Below are 24,303 nucleotides of genomic sequence, written 5' to 3'. Positions count from 1 at the left end.
CAATGAAATCTTTAATCTTCTCACTCACTTGTGTTTTGTATTGCTTCTGAATCTCATTTCAAAAGAAGCACCTTGCATTTGGCAAGACATCTCCTGGCACACTCTAGGGGAGATTCCATGGAGGTGGCGAGGAGCCCAGCGTAGCAGCATCTCCTTCTCTCTTTCTACCCTCACAGAGGGAGAACTGAAATATCCTACGGCTGCAGGGATGCCACAGATCTGCAGGGCAGGACTATTTTCGCTGCTCGCCTCAAACACAAAATTTCCATTGCATTTCGGGAAGCAGGCTGTTTGCTCAGAATCACTTGGGCCACCTGCTCGGCACAGAATCCCTTTCTATCCTGATGGGTGGGGAATAACAAGGTATGAGCAGCCAACAAAAACAGATTAAGAAAAGCTTTCGGAGGGTCTACAATTTTTAATATTTTTAAACTAGCTACAAAATGTCAATCACGTCACAAACTGACAGGAGACAGAAGGAATTTCATAGTACATGCGGCAACTATATTTAATCTCACAGTTTTATCTAGATTTTCATTCATGTAGGTTATTTTTTGTTTTGTTTTTGTTTTTTAATTAATAACAGCTACTAAACATCGCAGTGATTTTGGTGTGCATAGCTCTAGGTAAGCAAACAGAGAATTGTACCAATAACAAACCACATTGGGGTGGGGGGAGAGAAATGGAAAGATAGAGAGGAGAGAGAGAGAGAGAGAGAGAGAGAGAGAGAGAGAGAGAGAGAGAGAGTAGCTAGAAAGATAGAGAGAGCCTTATAAAAATTACATTTCTCTGCAACATTTCATATGATAGCCATTCCCTCCCCCCCGAAAAAAGACGTTCTTTGAAAGCAGCAGACAAACTATATATATTACACTTATTTCTTTTTTGTTGATGCTTTTTTCTTCATTTTTTAGTATTTTTTTGTCCTTGACAATAGTATCAGCCAAACATTTAATTCACTGGCAATGGTTAAATGAGTGCCAAATCCATCTCTTTTGAAATTAAAAGTAAGGGAAAAAAGAAAAGAAAAGAAACGAACATGGCTCATAACTATATATATTTATATTTATATTTATAATATAATATAATATATATATATTGACAAGAAGAAATAAATGGCACTACTACAAACTTGCTGGTATTATAACATAGTCCTGACAGTGTCCCAGTACGAAGCATGCTAATTTTAAAATTTTCTTTTTTGCCGTCGTCGATGTTGCTACTGCCATGGAAAAGTCTCACTTATGTTAAGGAGTCTAAAAGTCTATTTCTCATGCAATAAATGCATAAAATCACGTCACTTTTTATTTATTAATATTATTATTTTTTTAGTGCAATGCTTGTTATAACTTATAGAATTCCACACTGTCTAGTCAATGAACTCATAATGACCAATGGAGAGAGCGATGGAGAACTGAGATAGAGAGAGAGAGAGAGAGAGAAAACACCAAATTCTTAAGTGCTTAAACGACATGACACCCAAAGAAAATACTCTTGCGGGTGGTTCTGTGGAATGTTAACAGTTTTACAAGAACAATACTGTATAGTTAAAAGTTTAACAGCACGTTGAGCATTCCTACATTTTTTGTCATTCAGCAAAAAACATCGTAAAGTTGTTGTTGTTGTTGTTTAAAAAAACCTCACCAACCAAAAACAGACAGACAGAAAGAAATGCGGGGAGAGGGGAGGGAGGGGGGCAATAGAAATCCAACAAATATATCGAACGTTGTCATGAGCTATAGCCATCGAATCAGTACTATATACAACCTTTGGAAAGGAAGAGATCTGGAAGAGAATAATTTACAAGTATCCTTTTTGGAAAGCTGACAACCTACACAGGACAACATTTACAACTGGGATATGGGCTGGTCTGGGAGAGCAGAGAGAGGGGTGGGGTGGTTGTTGTGGTGTGTGGTTTTTTTTGATATGTGCATGTGTGCAAACCTAGTTGGTAAATACCATGAAAAAAAAAGCATGAAAGTGCTGCCCTTGCAGACAGTGTTTAGGAGGAGAACAAGCACAGGGGCACATCTAACCACTGCCCAGCATTTTTGTTGCACGTTGATTGGCCTCATCAATCCTGGTTTTGTTGGAAACAGCCTAGATGGGGGAGAGAGAGAGAGAGAGGGATGTAATTGTGAAGTAGGTGCAACAGAGCAACTGTTTCCCAGATCAGAGTTGGCTGAAGTTTATCCTGAGTAATATTCCAGTCCAGTCTACCTGGGGATGACCCAGGTTGCTTAGAGGGCAACTGGGTGCACTAAAAGTTCAGTGCTGGCGAACAACGAGCCAACCACCATCTTTATTTGCTTAGAGCAGCCTTTCTCAACCTTGGGTTCCGAGAAATTGTTGGGCTACAACTCCTATCATTCCTAGCTAGTGTCACGGGCGATGGGAGTTAAGGTTCAAGAACATCTGGGGACCAAGATGAGCGAGGGTCTGGAAATGGAGCCTTGTGAGGAACAGTTGAGGGAGCTGGGTATGTTTAGTCTGGTACAAAGGAGATTGAGAGGAGGTGTGATAGCCATCTTGAAATATCTCAAGGGCTGCTGCATGGAATATGGAGCAAGCTTGTTTTCTCCTGCTCTGCTTCAAGTTACAAGAACGGAGATTCCGACTAAACACCAGGAAGAACCTTCTGGCAGTAAGAGCTGTTTGACAGTGGAACAGGCTCCCTCAGAAGGTAATGGACTCTCCTTGGAGGTTTTTAAGCAGAGGTTGGATCAGCCATGGATGCTTTACCTGAGGGTTTGGACTAGATGACCCTTGAGGTCCCTTCCAACTCTACAATTCTAGATTCTGTGATTCTGTGATTCTAGATACGTGCAGAGCAGACACTAAAGCCAAATTCGCATTTGGATGAGTTGAACTTTCCACTTATTGATAGCTACTGTGTACAAGTGTAAAAAAGTCTTCTGCAGTGATGAGGAGTTCCAAAATTTCAGGATAAAGCATGATGCATTTTATATTTGGATTGAAAGAGGCCATTCCAGTTCCCTTAACAAATGGTGCAGCTGGGCATTGAAAAGATAACATTGCTGTACTTATTCTCTAGCCCAGTGAAAATCTGTCTCTACATTCAGTTACTAGATGAAGAAAATTGCCTAGCTGCAGATTTCATTCCCTGAAGGTGTGCATTTGTGGCAGTCTCAATCTTACATTCCTGTCTTTTGCGCATGGTGAGATACCTGTCATTTTTCTGACTTAATCTTTTGATACCTAGTCCTATACGCATCATGGAGGAATTATCTTCTGAGGCAACCAAAGACTTCTGGAAGGTTGAGAACTCTCCTTTATTGGAAGTTTTAAAGCAGATGTTGGATGGCCATCTGTCATGGATATTTTAGTTGAGATTCCTGCCTTGTAGGAGGCTGGACTAGATGACCCTCAGGGTCCCTTTCAAGTCTACAAATCTATGATCTGGGAACCCAAGGCTGAGAAAGGCTGGCCTAGAAGTATCTATCTAGACCAGAAACACCACCACATGCAAATTTCATGAAAATGCCATGAGGCTTATGCCTTGAAGCCTTTATATACTGCTAAAAGGGAAGTCCCTGCGCCCATCATTTTAGCATGGAAGCTAAATGTTTTGCCCCCTACAACCCCACAAACTGGGGAAAAAACCCCCACATCATTTTGATCCAGAAAAAAACCTTATTATCATTATCAGAACAAGGAATATAGGGTATCAACAGCAGGCCAGCCCTTACCTTCTCCATGATCCTGTCAATTTGGCGGTTCTGTGTGTCAATCTCATTGCCCATATCCAGGGCCATGTGACGGAGATTTCCAATGATGCCACTGACCTGTTCCAGATTTTCATCCATCTCACCTTCTCGGGCATCATTTGTTACCCTGTCGAGTAGTAAGGAGTAAAGGTGACCTGAACTGCATCATAAAGCTACATGCATATTTTAGAACTAGTTGAAAGACTGTACTCCTTTAGCTGCTGTTCTGAGCTATTTTATCAAGAAATACCAACGAGTATAGCTTTGACCAGAAGTTCTGGACTACAACTCATAATCAACTCTTCGCTGATGGCCATGGGGCTGATAAGAGTTGGAATCCAAACATCTGGAGAGCTGTATTGGTAATGCAAGCAGAACCTGTTGTGATCCATCCTTTCTCCTAGGAACAGTGCTCCTGTCCAGAAGTGCAGCCCACAGAGCCCATGAATGAGAGGGGGGTGATAGTACATTTTAGTACTAGTACAGTGGTACCTCCGGTTATGAACTTAATTTGTTCTGGAGGTCCGTTCTTAACATGAGGCATGCTTTCACTAATGGGGCCTCCCACTGCCACCACACTGCCGGCACGCAACTTCCGCTCGCATCCTGGGGCAAAGTTCACAACCAGGAGCATCTACTTCCGCTTTAGCGGAGCTCGTTACCCGAAGCATTCGTAAAGAGGACGGTACGTAAGCCAAGTTCCACTGTACTCTTTTAGTATAGTGCTCTGTTACCCTTTTACAAGTCCACCAACCTGCGGGCCAATCTGAAGTTTTTCAAAAAACCCTCCCTCCCAAACAGGACATAGGATGTCAGTGGAAATTTTCGAAAGACTCGGACTCATTTGACTTGGATGTTGCCAACTTGGAGAATAAACAACAGTACAGCGACACCACAAACTCTCTCCGTAGGACCATATGGTCGGAATGTGCCAGTTACAGGAAAGAAAGAGGGGAAAGAATGGGTAAAAATAAGATTCTCAGAACAACCCTCACCTGCGGATAAATCCACCGCTGATAGCCATCTGTTCTCGCTCATCCACAACGCGTGCCGGCTGGCTGGCTACAACTCCATCTTGATTATTCCCCCAGGCTTTTTTATAAGCATCACTCGATTTAAGCCTATGCAAAAAGAGAAGGTGAGTAACAAAGCGGAAGCAACTGCAAAAAAATGTGACGATTGTTATTTCTTCAAGCTAAGAGCCGAGTCAAGCAAATGAGCGTTTCATACAAGGGGGTGGGACGGGACAGTCTGGTATACCGATATATCATACAACTGAACAAAAGGATTGATTTCATTTTCATCGTTTTGCTGCCACAACGACTGCGATGTTTAGAAATTTCATTTCCAATGAAGTCGCCTGTGATTGCCAAGTCAGCAAGAATTTGGGCTTGCATTTTTGTTGTTGTTTTGTTTTAATCTTTTTTTTAAAAAAAGAAACACAACTAGAAAACCTGTATTTCATGACACATGGGATATTTGGACATATAACACAGAGAACAGACATGAAGACAGAAACCACCGAGGGTAGTGTGTACATCACATCACAGCAACAGGTTAAGATTAAAAAAACACACAGATCTGGCCTCTTTTGAACACAGAACCATGGCCAACTTGCTTTTTTATGTGTGGCACAATAAACCTCTGTAACCGCCAAACTTTTCAGTGATTTCCAGTGAAATCAATCTTGGCTTGTTTGCCTTCTGGAGCCATATATGGCAATTTAGATTAGATATTTTAATAATATATCGGTACTTAAAAAGAATATACATCCAGAGTTGATGTACAAACCTTTGTCCACAGAGACAAAAAGTAAAATTAGGCCATAGTGGGATGAGTGCGGGGAAAATAAAGAAACAGATAAATAACTATAATACAAGCATGTGTAGCAGTTGAGCATCAGAAAGGGAAATTCTTCTAGATATATATATTTTTTCATGCACCAGCTACAGGCATGAATAAGAAAGTGAAGCATTCTCCGTAAAGCACAGCTAACCCCAGTAGTTCAAACATTCTCTTAATGCACTAGCAGTAACAGCCTACGCAGCGAGTGGGACACAGGCAAAAACGGATCTTCAGCTATGTTGCAAATCTTAAAACGTTCAGCCCTGGAAAGTAGTCTTGGAGAGCCACGTTGCGAATTCAATTGCACAGGGCAATTGCCAAGGACCCATCTTTGACTGAGTCGCCACAGAGAAATTAAAATCCAGGCATACCAGGAGGCGACAGATAATATTAGCATGTGCAGCATTCGTTTGGGTTGTTTCAGAACGAAAGCTATCCGAGATTACAAATTGGACGTGATGGAAGCTCATTTTCAGAATTATCTCCCTTTCAGGAAGTCCCTTTCAGGAAGATGGCAATTACTTTTATTAATGAGGTATGCACAAGTCTGTGTTTTAAATATGAAGCTCTCCTATCTGAGGGAAGAAAGGAGAATTTGAAAATTTGGGGTGCCATTAGTAAGAAATGTCCAATATTGCTACTTCGTAATAGTGGCACGTATGATCTGAACACTGCTAAATGTTTTCCATTTGGCCATAGATTTCAAACAATGTGCTAATCAACAATACTTTTAATGAGTGCTGTATTTTATAAATTGAACAAAGAAAGTTGTTTTAAGTTGTTTAAAACCCTTTTGGAGACTGAGTGGGCTGAATGACGAATCCTTACTACAGTCAAACCTCAGTTCTCGAACGGCTCCGTTTTTCAACATTTTGGCTCCCGAACACCGAAAATCAGAAAGTAACAATTTTCAGAAGCCAAACGGGCTACGCGGCTTCTATTTTGAGTTTCCCTATTGTATTGAGGCTTCCGCTTTCAGTTTTCGGTTGTCGAACATTTCGGAAGTCAAATGGTTTTCCTGAACGGATTACGTTTGACAACCAAGGTTTGACTGTAGTTCTATAAACCACCATTGGACTTAATAGCACAAACATATACTTGCTGACCCAGGTGCTAGTTTCATTGCTCTCAATGTCAGCTCAGGAATTAATCCCATTGAACTCAGTGGGTCTTCTTTATGGGTAGACATGCAAAGGACTGCATTGTTAGAAGTAAGTTGCATTAAAATCAAGAGGCCTTACTTCTGAATAAATATAGTTAGGGTTGTGCTGTCCAGCTGAAATTCTAGGGATATTTGGTAGTAAGGGCCGTAAAACTCATTAGGGTGTGCTTCTTAGTAGCCATACAGATGAACAGGCTGCATACTAGTAGGGATTGTTAAAAGAAGTTGCTGTGTTGCTTGATAAACAATCCAGAAATTTTGTGTTGTATGCTGCTGGTTATCTTTTTGGCTTTGACTTGATTTTATCTGTTTGGGTTTTGTCTTGTTAAATCTCTTTGAGACTCTTTTGGTATAAAGTGGCTAACAAATGTTAATAATAATAATAATAATAATAATAATAATACATGATTGAAAAGGTAAATAAACAATTCTACCAGCCTGAATGCTAGTTGGATTTCGATAGTTCAGGTGACTTCTTTTAGCACAGTAATTGACACTTGAGATTAGAATTTCCGTTAGATTGTCAGGTCTACTTAGGACAATATACTCTTTCTCCCTTTCAAAACGCGCGCGCACACACACACACACACACACACACAGACACACACACAGACACACCACTTTACCCACTAGTTGACTCTCTTATCTAAGTGAAAGGGTAGCCAGCATAAAGTTCAGCCATCCAAACTTTCTACTGCCATTGCAGATTTTGGCATCTCCTGTTTCCGGGAAAGATTATCAATATCCTCTTTAAGTTCTGCAAGGGCTCTGGCTGGTTTTGCTGCTTGCTTTTAAAGGACTGATCCAGCCTTGCACATCAGAACAAGAAACATACCTTCCCAGAAATGTTTGGCAATTTATTCACCTAGAGGAATTATTACTCACCCCAGGTGAGTAGGGGAATATCCTACTGTAAAGCTGGGCTAATGAAATGCTGAAACAGAAGATTGCAAACACACTTGAACACACTCAGTTGCTCACTGACATACACACCATTTGGGGCAGCCTACTTATTAATGTATTTTTTAGTAATTCCTTCATGCAGTGTCAGTTCATACTAAGTCTGCTATCCATCAGAAAGCCTGTTCTTTCATGTCTACTGCCTCCCTCCAAAGTCCAGACACATTTTTTAAAGTCCAAATGCACATTTTTTTAATGCTGCATTTTCATTTTGTGACGATAACATGCAAGCGAACCCAGCACATTTCAACATTTCTGCTTTGTGTACACCACCCAATTGGGGAACGGCAATTAGCAAAATGGATCCAGTTTTCCTGCCAATATATATAAATAAATTTAAAAACCCCATTTCTTGGGATCAAACAAGAAACCACGGCACGTCTCCAGACCTCGCAAAGAGAGATTATCTGATTAAATAGGATGTTGGCATTGTTTTGGCTCCAAATGGTCACTTTATGCAATTTTGGAGCACAGCTCATGGCCAAGAAAGCATACCCTTCCCTTTAAAGCTTGAGAACGAGAGAAAAAAGTCAGTATTCTGAGATAGCGCCATAATTTTCGAAGCTCAGGTTATTACGACATAGTACACACTCTGTAAAATGTTGAAATCTTCATCATTTAAAAGTGTCCACAGTGAAGGTTTCAGTGTGGTATGCCTGATTTTAAATGCAACTACGGTGATCTCACTGTTTTGCCAAAGATTCCCAAACATTAAACCCATAAGCCACTCATGAACTCTGAGATGATGTCAAGTGGCTCACAAATCGTTAATGAAGCCACCTTGATCCTGACCTCGTCTAGTTCCCATGTCACACCAGTGACCATCCATGGAGAGGAAGGGCAATCTGCCACTTCTTCTCCACTGGGACTGATGTGAAGCCACAACCCCCCCCCCCCCATGTCAACATTCAAGTTTCCAGGTAACTGCTTTGGGGGATAAATGGTTGTATCCACAGCGCTTGGGAATTTGGAAGCTGACAGTGGGGAGTAGAGGAGGAACCTGGGAGGTTTTATTTTTTTATTTTTGTAAAAGCAGGGCAAGAGTGGTTTGTCGGTCCCTAAAATTTGGGAACCTCTGGTCTACGCTATGAGATGAACGCATTGGAACCAGAATTGTTCTCTCTGCATGCCACATGCTCATCCTGCCCAGGTGCCTTAAGCAAGGATGAGCATCACAAGGCTTGCTAGCTTGCAATCAGCCTTGGGTGCTCAAAATTTCAGGCAGGCAGGCAGGCAGGCAGGCAACACCTACTTGTTGCATGGACAGGCACAAAGACCACAGAATTTTCCTAGGTCCGTCAAATTCTTTTCTGCTTCTTTCATGTCCTTATTGATTTGGTCCATTCCCTCTTCGATGCGCTCCAGTTGTTCTGATTAAACACAAGTATTTTATCCCCACAGTATGAAGCAGATGGAAAGGGACAAAGAAAAGAAAAGAAAAGACAAAAAAAGAAAAGAAAACTTCAGACATTCACTCATGACAAAGAACTGGACATTACAGAGCAGAGCTGGTACCCAGTACCTACTTGTTACAAGGACATATGAAAAGGCCACAGCATTTCCCTAAATCTTTTAAATTTTTCTCGGCCTCCTTCATGTCTTGGTTGATATGGTTCATGCCCTCTTCGACACGATCGAGTTGCTCTGGTCAGGACAAAGGGATGACAGTATGGAATGAATTGTACTTTTGTTTCATTTCGCTGTTGCAGGTGTTTGTCTTCAACAGAACATGAACAAGTGATGGATGGAGAAACCGAATTGTGATGGGGGCATTTCAATGCATTAATTGCAAAATGATGCACTGGAGCAAAGATGAAAGCAAACCTAGAGGCTGAAGAGTGACGCCCTTTGCTAATATGGGTAAAGCACACACACGTTCACAGACAATAAAAATAAAATGAGATGCGACGTCTAGTCATTTGAACAAAATGTAAACGTGGAGGTGCTACCAAATACCTCAGTATCCAGAAACATAATACAATACATCCAGATACTAAGACATCAATGGCATCCAAGAGAAAGAAAGAAATGGGGTTATTACCTTGTATGTATGTACATTAATTACCAAAACAAAAAACAAAAACCAACACAATTTAAATGGTGGCCTTCCATGGAAAATATCTACAGTACTTCCACTTATGAGTTTGATGGTGGTTGAAAATGTTACTGGTTTGACTTGAGAGTTGGTGGGACAGTAGACAGTTAATAATGGTAATAAGAATGAATATGAGGAGTTGAGTTAAGATCCATGTCTAGATACAAACTTTTTCAAAGACTGAGGCTCTTCAGATCTGATTTTTTGGCCGTGGTCCATCTCTAAAGAAGAGAAGACCATGGGTCTTATTCCTCTGTCAGTGACATTGTTATACGTCAGGAGTAACCCCACTGCAGTAGGAGGAACTACAAGAATCGGCAGACCTAGTTTGATGCCCAGGGAAGCCGATGAGAGGACTTCTATCTGCTCCAAAGTAGCTTCAGAGCAGATGGACTACGTAAGGATACAAACTGTTGCATTTTCCTGTTCTTGACTAGCATAATTCCCTATTTTTGCTGCTTACCTCACTTTGCCATGACTTCCAGGACATGATTAGGCCAATGTAATTCCTTTTACTTCAATGGAGTTACACCTGTTTTTTTCATCATAACAGTTTAACATAACTATCCGGCCCATTACAGTGGGTTCATATGCAAACAATAAATGACTTTCATGAACACCCACAGCCTGGTGCTCTCTTATTGCACCCTCCATTTTCACAAGTGGGAGACAGTGGTTCCAGGCGACTATTATATCTACAGAAGCAAAAAATAACCCACCCCAATGTAATAATATGCACCAAGATTGCACAAGCAACTGTGCAGCACAGTCTATGCATGCTTGCTCAGAAGTATGTCCCACAGTGCTCAGTGAGACTTACTCTCAAGTAAGCATGGGTAGAGTTGTCACCTTACTGACAATAGGTGGTATTCAGCTGTTTCACTCAAAGTAGACCCATTGAAATAAACACCCATACTTAGTCATGGTCATGAATCTCAATGGGTCTACTGAGTAAAACTTGGACAGACACCACCCTCTTAGTCAATTGTTTCAGCACCAGTGTAGACGGATTCCCCTAACTGGCCCGTCCCAAGTTGGTTCTCCTTAAGAGAACAATCTGATTCAGTGTCCAGTGTCCAGCTTTCAAACCCAGTTATAGGAAAGAAACGTTTTAATCCAAGGAGGAAAAATCATGGCAGCTACTCAGGGAAAAGAAATGAAATATTAGAATCCTGAAGCAAGTTCTATTCTCATTTTCTGCATTGGAACAAAAATATAGATGCATGTTTCGACAGATTAGTAGAAAGAAGAAATCGATTCACAAACAACAAATACAAGGCTGGTTCCTGAAGTTAAAGAGAAGAGAGAGAGAGAAAAGAATGGTTTGCACACTGTTTTGGAAAGCGTTAATTGGATAGATCTGCATCAATAGCCTTACGAAACCAAATTCCTCCTTCATTCCTACCCAAAATTGAACATAGGGTCTTATGCATGCAGAGCACCTGCTGGCCTAGGCTACATAAACTAGGACAGGGGTAGCCCACGCGGTGATCCTCAGATGTTCTGGATAACAACTGCCATCACTCCTGATCATTGGTTGTGCTGGCAGGGGTTGATGGGAGTGTCATTCTGAAGGGCACCATGTTGTCTACTCCTGAACTAGGATGCACAGCTCATATCAGGCCCAAACCACACAACCAGTTGTTAGTGATTATGAGAGTTAGAGCCCAGCAGCTTCTGGATACTGTTCCTCTGTACAACGAGCACTGGTAGACTGGTTTGTGGGACAGGGGACAATAGTACAGTGGAACCTCGGTTTATGAACACCTCGGTTTACGAATTTTTGGTTTACGAACGCCGCGGACCCATCTGGCACAGATTAATTCACTTTCAATGGGAAAGTTCGCTTCAGTTTATGAACGCTTCAGTTTATGAACAGACTTCCGGAACCGATTACACCCATGCTTCAGATTAAGTACGCTTCAGGTTGAGTACTCCGCGGACCCATCTGAAACGGATTAATCCACTTTCCATTACTTTCAATGGGAAAGTTCGCTTCAGTTTATGAACGCTTCAGTTTATGAACAGACTTCCGGAACCAATTGTGTTCATAAACCGAGGTACCACTGAACTTTGTGAATCCTATACTGTCGTGCCTTGGGTCACAAACAAATCAGCTCCCGAACGATCGAAACCCAGAAGTGAGTGTTCCGGTTTTTTAACGTTCTTTTAGAAGCCCAATGTCCGACGGGGCTTCCATGGCTTCTGATTGGCTGTAGGAGCTTCCTGCAGCCAATCGGAAGCCGCACTTTGGTTTCTGAATGTTTTGGAAGTCGAATGGACTTGCAGAATGGATTCTGTTCGACTTCCAAGATACGACTGTAATAAGAATTTTGTTGTAATTGTGTTGTTTAGCTTATTTTTTTAGCTGTTTTGCCAATAGCGTAATTGGGACAGATTGCAATTGTTTTACTGATGATTTGTCAATCGTTCTATATGATTCGCATTGCATTTCCGTTGTTCTATTATGTTACACTTATTGCTTGCAAGCCGCTTTGCGATTCACATGAATGAAAAGCAGCATAGAACTATAATGAGTAAAATCAAATAAAATCTAAGTTTCGGGGTCCTGGTTTGAGTGAGCTTGCTGTGGAATGGGTGAGAGAACAAGAGAGGAAGAATCAGGTATGTCAGGGCAGAGTTCGCTTGCCACGAGGGCGGCTTTACATTGCTCCGCCCGTGCAAATCTTCCAGGAAGCCAACTTAGTTAGCTGCAGGAGGATGACCTCAGTGTAGGGCAATGTTCAGGTGGCTTTGGAGTAGAATCAGCAGCTGGCCTGTTTCTATTTCAAGACTTGAGCAGCCGGCTAAGGGACAATTGCCAGGAGTGGACAGAATGCACAGGAAGAATGCCTGATGCAACAGACAATCAATTTTGCCACACAGAAAGGAGCTGTGCCTCATGCATGCCTGGAAACAAGGCTCTCCTGCATGTCCTTAATCACTTGCTGCATGCACACTTTAACATTATTCAATTACGAAGGCTAAGGTCTCTGTACATGCTCAGAGGCCTTTTGTTGTTTACTTTGTATGTTGTGGGGACGAGGCCTAGGACTAAAAGTGTGTCCCAGAATTCAGCAAAACCAAGACCTGCTGCAAATTAAGACCTAGTAAACTCCAATTAACCCAAAGTGCTTGGACTTAATCCAGCTTTGACCCCTAATATAACTCAATAGAACACAGCCACAGTGACTGAATTATGTGTTTTTGGAATGGGAGCCAATGGCTGCAGCACCAAACACACTTTTTACGGGGTAAAATCTATTGATTAGTGGGACTTACTTCTGAGTAAAAGTGCTTAGGGCAGCGCTGCATAATATGTTCTCTCCAGCACAGCTACACTAGTGGCCAAAATTGTGGAAACCTTTTGGGAAAAGTGTATTTCCGAGGTTTGATGGCTCATAACACCTGATTGGCTCTCTAAACACTCATGCTCATTGGCTACATTCAAATGAAGGAAAGCTACTGCTTATCAACCTAAGCAAGCTGTGTTTCCTTTTTCTAGTTATTTGGCTATAACTTTTTATAGAATACAGATAACCGAACAAACTTTGTTGCATTAAATTCTTCATTAAATTATCTTTTCATTGATATATAATTTTATGGTATTACTCTAAAAGAAAATGGTGTTATGAGCCATCAAACCTTGGAATTACACTTTTCCCAAAAGGTTTCCACAATTTTGGCCACTAGTGTAGTCTTATCATTTTGGGCTTGGTCAGGGGCGTACCCAGGATCAAAATTAGGGGGGGCAAGGGGCGGGGGCAAGTGACAGGAGGGGAGGGGCCACAGTGGGAATGTGGGTGGGGCTACATTGCCTGCGCCGCCCAGCTCTTCCGAGGAGGCGGCCCCAGGCTCCCGCTCCTGGTGTGAAGCTCCAGAGGTGCATGGGGAACGCGAGCCTGTGGCTGCCTCCTCCGCGCCTCCCCGGTCTTCCGAGGAGGCGGCCCCAGGCTCCTGCTCCCGGTGCAAAGCTCCAGAGGCGCGCAGGGAATGCGAGCCTGTGGCTGCCTCCCCCGCTTACGCTCCCCGCTCCTGCTTAGCGCTCCTCCACTTACGCTCCCCTCGTGCCTCTGGAGCTTCGCGCCGGGAGCTGAAGCCTGGGGCTGCCATGCCTGCGCCCCTCAGCCTATTGCTTCTAGGGGGGGCAATTGCCCCCTCCTGCCCCCTGCCTACGCCCATGGGCTTGGTTTTACTAACCACTGATAGGCAATCAAAGCATATAGAACTGAAACCGAAACTTTTTCAACTGGAGGAGAATTAGTTACATGGGACATGCCAAAATGTTTCACGAAAGCACACCATTTAAATGTGCTTAGCAACCCTTCTAATGGCGGCAGAATTCCTTGAGCTACCAGCAAGAGAACTAAGAGGCTTCATGGAAGTGCTTTGTGATTTGCCATGTGGGCTACACACTCAGCACATCACTCAGGGCCATCTTAACCATAGGCATTAGGGGTGTGGGGCACTCGGGTGCCAGGCTCTCAGGGGCTCCAGGCTGAGAGTCTGGGCCCAAGAGTTGGAGTCCAGGGAAGAGCCCGCCCATTGGAGTGCCGTGACGGGCTCTTCTGCTATGTGCCGCAAGTTCAAGGGTGAGCGAGCCAGCGAGGTGCTGAGGCGGCCAGCTGGCTCTGCCCTCCTGCACGCCTGAGATTGGCGTAGGGCCATGGAGAGCGCACTGCCCATCCGAGGCGCCCGGTGTAGCACCGCCGCCTCGCCCTGCCCTGCCCACGCGCCTCAATGGCTGGCCGAGAGCACACTGCCCCCCTTTAAAAAGGTCGACAACTCTGGTCAACCTGGGGCAGAGTGCTGGGTGGATTTTTGGATCCCGGCACCGCATATGCTTAAGACATCCCTGACATTACTGCACTGCACTGATGATCTCAAAGGCACTTGCTTTCTATGCCAGAAATAAACCCTTGTTCTCCTATACAGTGTTCTCACTGAAGTTGACTCAGGAGGCTTCTGTCTTGCAAATTACTTGCAGCATCAAAGTAAACAGGTGCCTTAAGAAACCGGGCAGGGAAAAGGGGTATGGCACACAAAGGAATGTGATACCTTTTGTCACCTACACATTCCAATGATCCATATCAGAACCCTCTATATAACACCTAATAATCCTAAGTAACTTCTGCTGTCAGGCTCATCTGGGAAAAGATCACATGGCAAGGTTAACAAATGGTTTCATTAATCGGATCACCTGAAGTATACATTGCTAAGGCACAAATGACAGGAGGGGTCCCCGAAGATAGCAGAGGCACAGCTGCTTGAACTCCACACACAATTTCCCCCAAATCGCATTTATCCAACATGCACAACGCTTTTTTAAAAAAAGGTGATACAAATTTGGATAAATAACACTGAAAACGGTGCGGTGATCTCTTTCAAAACCTTATCGCTTGCCTCTGTGCAATATGGTTGCATGCTCTCGATATCCAGCTTTGCTCCTTAGCGCTCAATGCTCAATAGGAATTGAGTATCGAGATTACTTCTTAAATCAAGAGTTTAGAGAATTTGATCCCCCAAGTAACCTGTACTTAGGAGTGAAACAGAGCTTCGATCAGTCAAACTGATTATGAACTACTAAGCACCATAGCCTCTATTTAGCTACTCTGGTGAGAGCTCCAGTGAGCCAGCAGCAAGGTGGATGTGCCCCATTCTGTTCAATGTTGTCCATGTTCCATGCATGCAAAGGCTTATGTTTGTTGACATCAAAGATGATGGGGCAATCTCATGTTGTGCAGAAATCTGTAGGTGCACTGCAGACTTGTGGAGCTTTGGCTTACAAATCCTTTGCGTAGATAAGCATGGGCAAAATCGAAAAGCTACAGTCTTTAAACCACACACTCTAAAAACCAGTGGGGTTATTTTGGAAATGTTGGGTCCAGGAATTCCTGTTGATTCTGATGGGTGCTGGGAAAAGACTTTTCCAGCTTTATGTCACTGGTAAACATGTGTGCATTACTGATACCGTTAAAAGATATCTACAGTTAGTCATTCACTTCATTGAAAAGATGCTTTCAACTTCTTATCTTTGTTGGAAGCTGCCCAGAGCGGCTGGGGTAACCCAAGTCAGATGGGCGGGGCACAAATAATAAAATTATTATTATGTAAATGATCTGAACTTACCTCCTTGCTCATCCAACATAACCAAGGTCCTGATACCAGCATCTTTGCTCTACATTCCAGTAAGAATAAGCAGATGAAACAACGAGACAGAGATAGAGAAAGAAAGAAAGAAATTAGTGGGAGAACAAGCAGTCCTTGATATGGAAAAAAATTAGAAGCTCAAAGATCAACAGTGAAAGGAATGGCAAGGGATTAGGGAAACAACAGGAATCCATCACATGAGAGATGATGAAGCTGTCAGTTGGTTTCTTTTAGTTTCTCATTTTCCCAATCTTAAATTTATTTCTCCGCATTTCCACATTTGCTTGCAATGTTTTTTAAAAAGAGGTCATCAGCATTTTAGTGAAAATTTATCCCAATATACCCATTTTAAAATGCAATTTCTCCTGATCTATACATTTTTCCTTCAATATTTCTATTTTCCCAAATGCATGTTATTGTCACTAATATAGGCAGTTTAATGCACATTTTACTTTGGCATATGCATATTTGAACACATTGCTCTGCTGGGGAACTCCATTTCAAAATTCAGAAAAATGTGAATTTTGTGGGACTACTGTGTTTCGGTTTGCATCTTGTTCTGGGGGGAATGCGAATTAGGTAGATTCAGCTTTAAATGCTAAGTGAATCTAATTCCTCAATCACATCCATTAACACTATGAAATAAATGGAGGATTCTCTACTGCATTAGTATTCATTGCAATACTTGACAGTTTGAGAAGGAGCAAAAAGGAAAGCTAGGCTTGTCTTGAAAAAACTGAATGTGTGAACCAAATTTTGGGGCTGGGGAGAAACAGTGATTAAAATTTTGTGAAATGGGCCCCGTGATTCAAGGTCAAATGGTCCATTTCCCCACTTTGGTTTTTTTCCAATTTTTCCCCACTCATTCTTCAGCATGTTTGCCTGGGAGTAACTTCCATGGAACTCAATTATTGTTACTTCTGATTAAACATACATACATACATTGGTGTACTTCGTTAAACTCCAATGCCTCTCTAGCCCCTAAGCAGCATTTTTAAACCTTGGGGTCTGCTTTCGAATAAATCACCTTTAGCATTTTTGCAAGACATTGTTATAAAAGAAGGAAATGAAAAGGGGAGTTTCCCCTGGTAGCTCAAGTTTTAAAAATAAGAGCTGCATGGAATAGCTCTTTGTGACTTTAGATTTTTAACAAGTCGCTGCCCTTTGTCTGCCCTATTGCACCTCTCCAATAAAATGAGCTGTTGGATTCACCCATTCTGTCAAAGGTTGTCTTTTCTGTAGCTGCCATCAGTGGTGGAGCTTCATGCTCCGGCACCGGGGGGTGGAGCCCAGGCGGGGTTGGGGATGGAATGCGTCCCGGGGCCGTGGCGTGGCGCCCACAGGGGTGTGTCCTGGGGCCGTGGCGTGCCACCTGCAGGGGTGTGGCACATGTCCTGGGGCATGGTGCCCAGCACGGGCGGCAGCCGCGATGGCACCCACCGGGATCACACTGCCAGGGGCGGTGCGCTCCCCCCACACTCCTCTTCCTCCACCAGTGGCTGCCATATTTTATGGTGGAAGCTATTCTGAGCTTGCCAAAATTCAAAATGCACCCCAGGACAGAAAACAAAATGGCAGCAGCTCTGATCCTCTTCCTTCCCCCCCCAAATCGTGACACCCTTGAAATGCAATGGAAACAGAACTGCTAATGCTAAGGTGGGCAAAACAGCTAAGAAATGGTTTATATCAAATATGTGCAACCCTTGGACTAATAGTATTTGTGGACCTAGGCCTCATTTGGACAATATTCTCCTCTAGTCTCTCTCCTACAGATGATGGGGGAATAAGACCACATCTTTCCCTTTCTCGTACAGGGCATGACTATCTGGTAGGGTGATCACATGAGGCAGGGGTGGAGAACTTCAGAATGTGGCCTTCAAGGGTTCTGTGTCTGGTACTGCACCCCTCATTGGCACTGCTTTCCACCCTGGCTGCAATGTATTATTAAACTTCAGCAACGCCTTTTGCTTGCCTGTCGGGTGGATTTGAACAGCCAACCTTCTGATCGGCAAACCCAAGAGGCTCAGTGGTTTAGACCACAGCGCCACTCGTGTCACGATAAGGGTAAATAAATACAATATTAAAAAACCAGAAATCAAGATTAAGGTGAAGGAAGGCAGAGGCAGGAATGTGGACAAGACAAAGAATATTCTCTGCTTGAGTGAGAACCGGAAAAAGAATCTGAACCTTGGTTAGTGAATGCCACACATAGTTTGACGGAGAATGGCCTTCACAAATACCCATCCTGAGCCAAACAGGGACAGGGAGTGGAGGATTTCATGGAACAATCTCTGTTGAGGGAGGCAGAATCCCCCCCCCCAAAAGTGGAGAGGCTGGGGGGACAGGGGAGCGCTCGGAAAATTTATGAGAAGATTCTGTCTCTGAGATGTTATGGTTTCAGTTTGGTGGGTCAAAAGTTGTCTAAGCAAAGAGAAAGGCTTGGATCCTGAGAAGGAGGGGCAGTGTGTCCTGTTTTGCTGCTTGAGGCAAAACAGGAAGTGCCAGCCCACTCTGCTGCCCCTGTCCCTCTGGCGCCAAAGTTCGTGCAGTGGCAAAGCAAAGTGGCAGCACCTATTGTATGTTCTAGCAAGGTCTTGCAAGATCTCACCGGAAATCAGTGTTGATGGTGGCACTGCTTCTCTGCCACCAGTGGAGGCGGGGGGGGGGCAGTGGGGCGCCCACAGGGGTACCACCTTGGGAGCTTCTGCCGCCCAAGGCACTTGCTTCCCACTGCCTCATGGAAGGGGGATGCTAGAAGAGGACTTGTCCAGCCCCTTGTTCCCACCTGCTCATGGATATGAAAAGCCTCTCCTGGGAGTCAGGAGACCCTCCTGAACAGGATGGGCAGTGCAGCAAGAGATTGTGTGTGAGAAACCACTCCAAACACTTGTATGTCAGCATTTCCCATAGGCACTCCTTAGGATTGAAAGGAAACATATCATGTCTGCTGGAGCAACAGAGCACTCAGTCTAAAAGCAGGCAATTAAATGCATTTTATTTCATTTACTCTGGGGTAGCAACTTTGTTTTGATTGAGGTAGGAGAGACATTAAACTACTAGGACAGCCTGACATTGCCAACAGTTAGAAGACACTAAAAGGATGTGTCAGTTGCCTAAGGATACAGGAATGGCTGCAGAACCATTTCTTAGGCATGAGTTACAATTTATTTCCTCAGTCCTGCGCCTCCCAGCTGTACAAGGAACTCCTTATTTACCATTTGCGTGTGTTGACACCATACTGTAGCCCAGCCTTAACCACCTAGGTGCCCTCCACATGGTTTGGACTACTATGTTTTGGAATTGTAGTCCAAAAGATCTGGAGAGCACCAGGTTAAAGGCTGGTGTAGCCCAATGGCCCATTAAAATAAGGAAAAGTAGTCACTTGAAAAGCAACAATCTCCCCCAAGAAGCTACCCGCTCCTGCTCATTTCTTGACTCCTGCAAAAAAGGGAGCCCCTTTCCACAGAACCTCCCCCCTATCAAAAAGAAACCTTTTCATTTCCACGGGGCCATGCGAACATGGGAAAAATCTTTGCCATAATGTGTGCATTTGTGTGTGTGTGTGTGTGTGTGTGTGTGTGTGTGTGTGTGTGTTTGTGTGTGTGTTTTTCAAGAGAGCCATGACTTCAGAGGAAAAGGTGATGTGCAGCACTTAATCACTTATAATTAGGCATATAGGAAGTTTTCTTACACTGCATCAGATTAATGACTCCATTTAGCTCAGTAGAATGGAAGTGGCTCTCCATGGTTTCAGGCAGGGAATACTAACAGCCCCACCTAGAGGCACCAGGGTTCGAAACAGGCATCTTCCGCATGCAATGATGATGCATGCAGACTCCTGAGCTCTGGTCCTTCCAGTGGCCAATGAGCTTACTCTCTTAAGTAAATGTGCTCAGGACTGCAGCTTTATGCTAGGACAGTGCTGATCTTTGGGGAAAGATTTCATACATGCTCCCCCTACCCTCCCAATCGTTATCACTGCAAAAATAAAAAAAATAGAACAGAACAAAAATTAAGCCCATCCCTAACACCAGTAGTTCATGACATTTCCCTCGATAGCTGTTCTTTTCTGAAAGCAGCATGCTTAAATGCCAAGGTGATTTATCACGAGAACTGGCCTTTTCCTTCATGTTTTTCTCCTCCAGACTTGGCCCAGAGGTCAAATGTTTCAATGGGAAAGGATGTCTGCTCCAGATTTGGTGACACCGACCTAAATGTGAAACTTGCCTTTCTCCCTTTTGCAAAAGGAAGGCCTTCATTCTGCCCCAGTGCCCTGTGATAAATTTGCTGCACGATCACAGGCAAGACATCACCATCAACAGGGGAGAGGCTAATCAGTAGAGTAAATAGCTTGCACTCAGCTGGTATCTGGGCTCAGTCGATGGCATCTCCAGTAAGAAAGATCAGAAAGCAGCTGACGGGAATGATCCTTGTCTGAGAGCTGCTGGGGGGGGGGCAGAGTAGCTCAGGGGTCGTGAACCTTTTGGGCTCCATGCAGGCAAGGGTCTAGTCTTGTGGGCCAAGGAATGCACACCTTGTCACTCACTTGATGCCAAGCAATTAGGAGTTTGGAACTTCCAAAATCAGGACTTCAAAACACCATGCCCAGCCACCACCAAATCCATCTCTATTGCCTATCAGTTGATGAGCAGTAGTGCTGGAGCCTATTTTATGCACAATCTGGAGTGCACTTGTAGGTTTGGGTTGCATTTCTCTGGACAGCATAGCATTTGAAAGGGAGGGTGCAATGAGAGCTACCACCTCCATCCAGAAGTGACAGCATGGACAAAAAGAGCTCTGGATTCATGACTCACCACAGAGAAAGCCATCTTTGATACCTGTCAATCTGACAGATTCATACTGATGTCAAATGGAAAGTTGTTGGCTCTATCCGTCTTAACAGGACCGCAGCAATACAACATTTCTTGTATTGTGTATTCTTCTGCTACACCACCAAAAAGCAGCTGTGGGAAGCTTTCCATTGTGTGGCATTGGCCTTCATATTACCAGAAAACTATGTGCCTATGAGTATGACAATCTCTGGCAGGCAAGCACCCTGATAAGCAGCAATGACTTTCTGCCAGTTTTATGTATGCTTATTTACAAGAAAAACACGTCCAGATCAACCCCCCCCCCCCGCCTGCTTGCATTAACAATAGTTGATCAATCTGGATCATCATCCCTCCTCCAACAGGAAGGACGCCAAAATCCCACCTTTTTTCTCCTTCCCTTCCATTGTTCTCTGAGCTTCTCCAGTCTCCTAGTACGGGGACTGAACGGCTGGCCTGTCTCCTCTCCACTCCCAGAAGACATAGCCTCAGACTCTGGCTTATCTGCTGGCTGCCTGGCAATGCTCTGGCCGCTTTCTAACTCTCCCTCTCCAAGGTGAGCTAACAACATCTTCCTTGGGAAGGAGGGGGGCTGGGCTGCCCTTATTAAACTCTGCCAGTCAGCTCTCATCTGCAGAGTTGGCCCCTTGCTCGCTTAGCTCAGTTTCTGAGGCTGACTCTTCCGCTGCGCTCTGGGGGGGTGGGGCATGTTCCTGACAATGAGCATGGAGTGCCCACCACCACCTAGTTTAATGTACGCTGGATGAGCATGTGCATTCACCCAAAACTGTAGAAGTGCTTTGAAAGAAAAATAAACCACTGTGTTTAGAGAGGTCATTCCATAAATGGGACAGTCTCCAGGAGGCAATGAGTGTGACCTTCGTCATCATTTGCATCATGGGCTTTGAGATGGGTCAGCTCCTGCAAACCACTCAGCATTCCTGAGAAAACACTGAAGTTAAGCCATGGATTCCTTACCTCTTCAACAAGCTGCAGCATACGCCGAGTGCTTTCGAGTGACTGAGAAGGAAATGGGGGGGGGGGAGAGACAGAGGAAGAGAGTTAGAATTGCTAAAACAGTTTCAGCTCAGAAACATGCAGGGCATAAGTATGTTGAGCTCAGTCAAATAAAAAAATGATGACATCTGTCTTATTTTAATTTATTTACATGGTTCTCTTCCCCCTCTCACTTTATTTTCCCAACAACCCCGTGACATAGGCTGGGCTAAGAGATAGTGATTGGCCCATAACCAGCCAGTGAGCTTTGTGAAGCAGGGGTTTGAATCTGGGTCCCCGTAGTCCTAGCCTAACATTATACCATGCTAACTCTTCTGATTGTTTTCCAACTATACTACAACAGACTGTGGCTGCTTCAGGCTGGGTGTGTGTGAAAAGCACAAGGTTCTTGCCCAGGATCTAAGTAGAGGAAGTCATGAGAACCTTACAAACAAAATTTGCAGGTTGGTTGGGAGAAGCTTTTTATTATTATTATTAAGTATCACCAATGGGGGAGAAGCTTCATTCTAGAGTTATTTGTGATGGCGGCATATCATGGACTAAATCCCACAAGGAGCAATACACCTTCAATGAGCAGAACATGTGTGGTTGCTTATTTAGATAATTTATGCCACCTCCCCCCCCCCAAAAAATACTGCTCAAAGTGGCTGCCCAAAGAAGCTTGTTAGATCTGTACCTAGCTAAATGCCATAGCTTGCTTGCTGGTTGTAAAGCCTAGAACAGAGAAGAGGAACCTGTAGTTCTCCTGATGTTGGTGGACTACAATTCCCACCATCCCTGGTCACTGGCTATACTGGTTGGGGCTGATGGGAACTGAAGTCCAACAACTTCTAGAGGGCCACAGATTCTTCTTTGCTTGCTTAGGTGCATAAATGAAAGGCACAGAAAAATGGCTCAATTTGCACTTTCTGGTATGTTTTAAACAAACAAAAGGCACTTAAAAATTAAGTCATCAGAGGTATTCTTCCTTCCTACATGAAGACTTCACAAAGTCAACAGCAGAATGTGGGAGAGGCCTTGTCATTGGACAATATTTCGACTCCTCTGGAATTACTCTTCTGCACTTTTTGCTGCCTTCATGAGAAGGGTCACAGCTCATTAGCAGAGCACCTGGTTTTTCATGCAGAAGGCCCTGGGTTCAAACCCTTGCCTCTCTAGTTGGTGGGGAAGCCATGGCTCTCTGCTTGCTTTTGGACTCCAGCTCCCATCAGTCTCAGCCAGCATGGCCAATGGCCAGTGGCGGAGGAAGCCACTTGGGAGCCTAGGGCGGTGCACCCAGGGGCGGGGCCAACTGCTCCTAGGGGCAGGGCATACCACGAGGCCTCCAGAGTCTGCCTGCCTCCTCCCACTCAGCCGCCCTACAGCTGGGGGGGGAGGCAGTGGGCGGACCGTTTGGTCAGCGTGGAGCCTGCGGGCACCCAAGCCACTGCTTCTCTCCCAGGAGAGACGCATGGCTCGGGCATGCTGTAGGCCCCGCAGTGAGTGCCGCCTGGCATTTTGTCACTCCCTTCAGGGGGTTCAGAACGTCTGCGTTCAGAACATCAGAAATGACGGAGCCGAGAAAGCAGGAACGACAGAAAATGTCTACATTTATCTGGGTGAGAATCTTAGCCTGCAGACAACAGGCTGCATGAGGAAGCTGTGGTTTTTTCTGTTTATCATTGCAGCCACATTTCCCTCACCTCATCGGTCATCTGGTCAGCACGCTGCTGCATTTCTTCCAACTCATTGCGCATGTCAGCATCTTCGGCCATTTTGGCTGTGGGTGTGTGGGCTCGCTCTCTGCGTCAAGCAAATTTCCTTGGTCCTGCCAACAATCCTAGAACACAAGAAAGAAAGAAAGAAAGAAAGAAAGAAAGAAAGAAAGAAAGAAAGAAAGAAAGAAAGAAAGAAAGGCATAAATTCAGTGAAGCGCAATCAAACAGGTTTCACTCTGGACCTTTGCGTGCTAAGATGATCATTTTGAAAAGCACCATTAGATTAGTGGCCTCACTCAAACCATTCTCTTCTGGATTATCCGTGCGTCAATGCCAGGTATTTTCAAAGAGCACTCTTAGATTACTGCTTTCACCATCAAATCATTTAACTGTGCCAGGCAATTCTTATGAGCTAGAGAACAGTCGTAGATTGTTCCCAAGGTGATGTTGTTCTATTTCTGGGGTATTAGTCACTCTCTTGAATAGGAACCCAAATGTTTGCTTCCTTGGAGCAATCACGAAGAAGAACTGATTCATTTCTGTTTTCTAAAGACACCAAGTCAGTCTCTTCTGGAGCTGCCACTCCGGTGCAAAGTGACTGCAAGGAAAGATCTCACCAACAACCTTTTACCTCAGATGGTCAGAACTTTATTCAAAGTTGGTGACATAATTAAAACAGCCATTTCTAAGGAACAGAATGTACCACAAAGCCCCAACTGTTCCAGTTCCCCAAGCTTCAAAACTTGAGTAGAAATGGTTGGACTGTGGGTTGGGTCTTTGTCCTGCCTGAAAGTTGTCTCCACTGAAATAAGAAATATGG

At 44.1% G+C, this 24,303-nt stretch overlaps 1 protein-coding gene across 1 annotated transcript in view; it reads right to left on the bottom strand.

Annotated features, from left to right (window-relative positions):
* Nucleotides 1–487: 487 nt before the first annotated feature.
* Nucleotides 488–24,303, bottom strand: part of SNAP25 (synaptosome associated protein 25) — a 76,727-nt gene continuing 52,911 nt past the window's right edge. Inside the window, exons 2-8 of the mRNA XM_035110082.2 lie at nucleotides 23,469–23,605; nucleotides 21,748–21,789; nucleotides 15,920–15,968; nucleotides 8,948–9,065; nucleotides 4,724–4,849; nucleotides 3,711–3,855; nucleotides 488–2,100 (exon numbers count right to left, since the gene is read on the bottom strand). Of these exons, the coding sequence (XP_034965973.1) occupies nucleotides 2,032–2,100; nucleotides 3,711–3,855; nucleotides 4,724–4,849; nucleotides 8,948–9,065; nucleotides 15,920–15,968; nucleotides 21,748–21,789; nucleotides 23,469–23,540 (621 nt within the window). The 5' untranslated portion in view covers nucleotides 23,541–23,605 and the 3' untranslated portion in view covers nucleotides 488–2,031. The remainder of the gene's footprint in view (nucleotides 2,101–3,710; nucleotides 3,856–4,723; nucleotides 4,850–8,947; nucleotides 9,066–15,919; nucleotides 15,969–21,747; nucleotides 21,790–23,468; nucleotides 23,606–24,303) is intronic.

The sequence above is a fragment of the Zootoca vivipara genome, chromosome 3, assembly GCF_963506605.1.
Source record: "Zootoca vivipara chromosome 3, rZooViv1.1, whole genome shotgun sequence".
NCBI lineage: Eukaryota > Metazoa > Chordata > Lepidosauria > Squamata > Lacertidae > Zootoca > Zootoca vivipara.
Note: the sequence above shows the minus strand (reverse complement) of the source record. Positions and strands in the feature narration are given on the sequence as shown.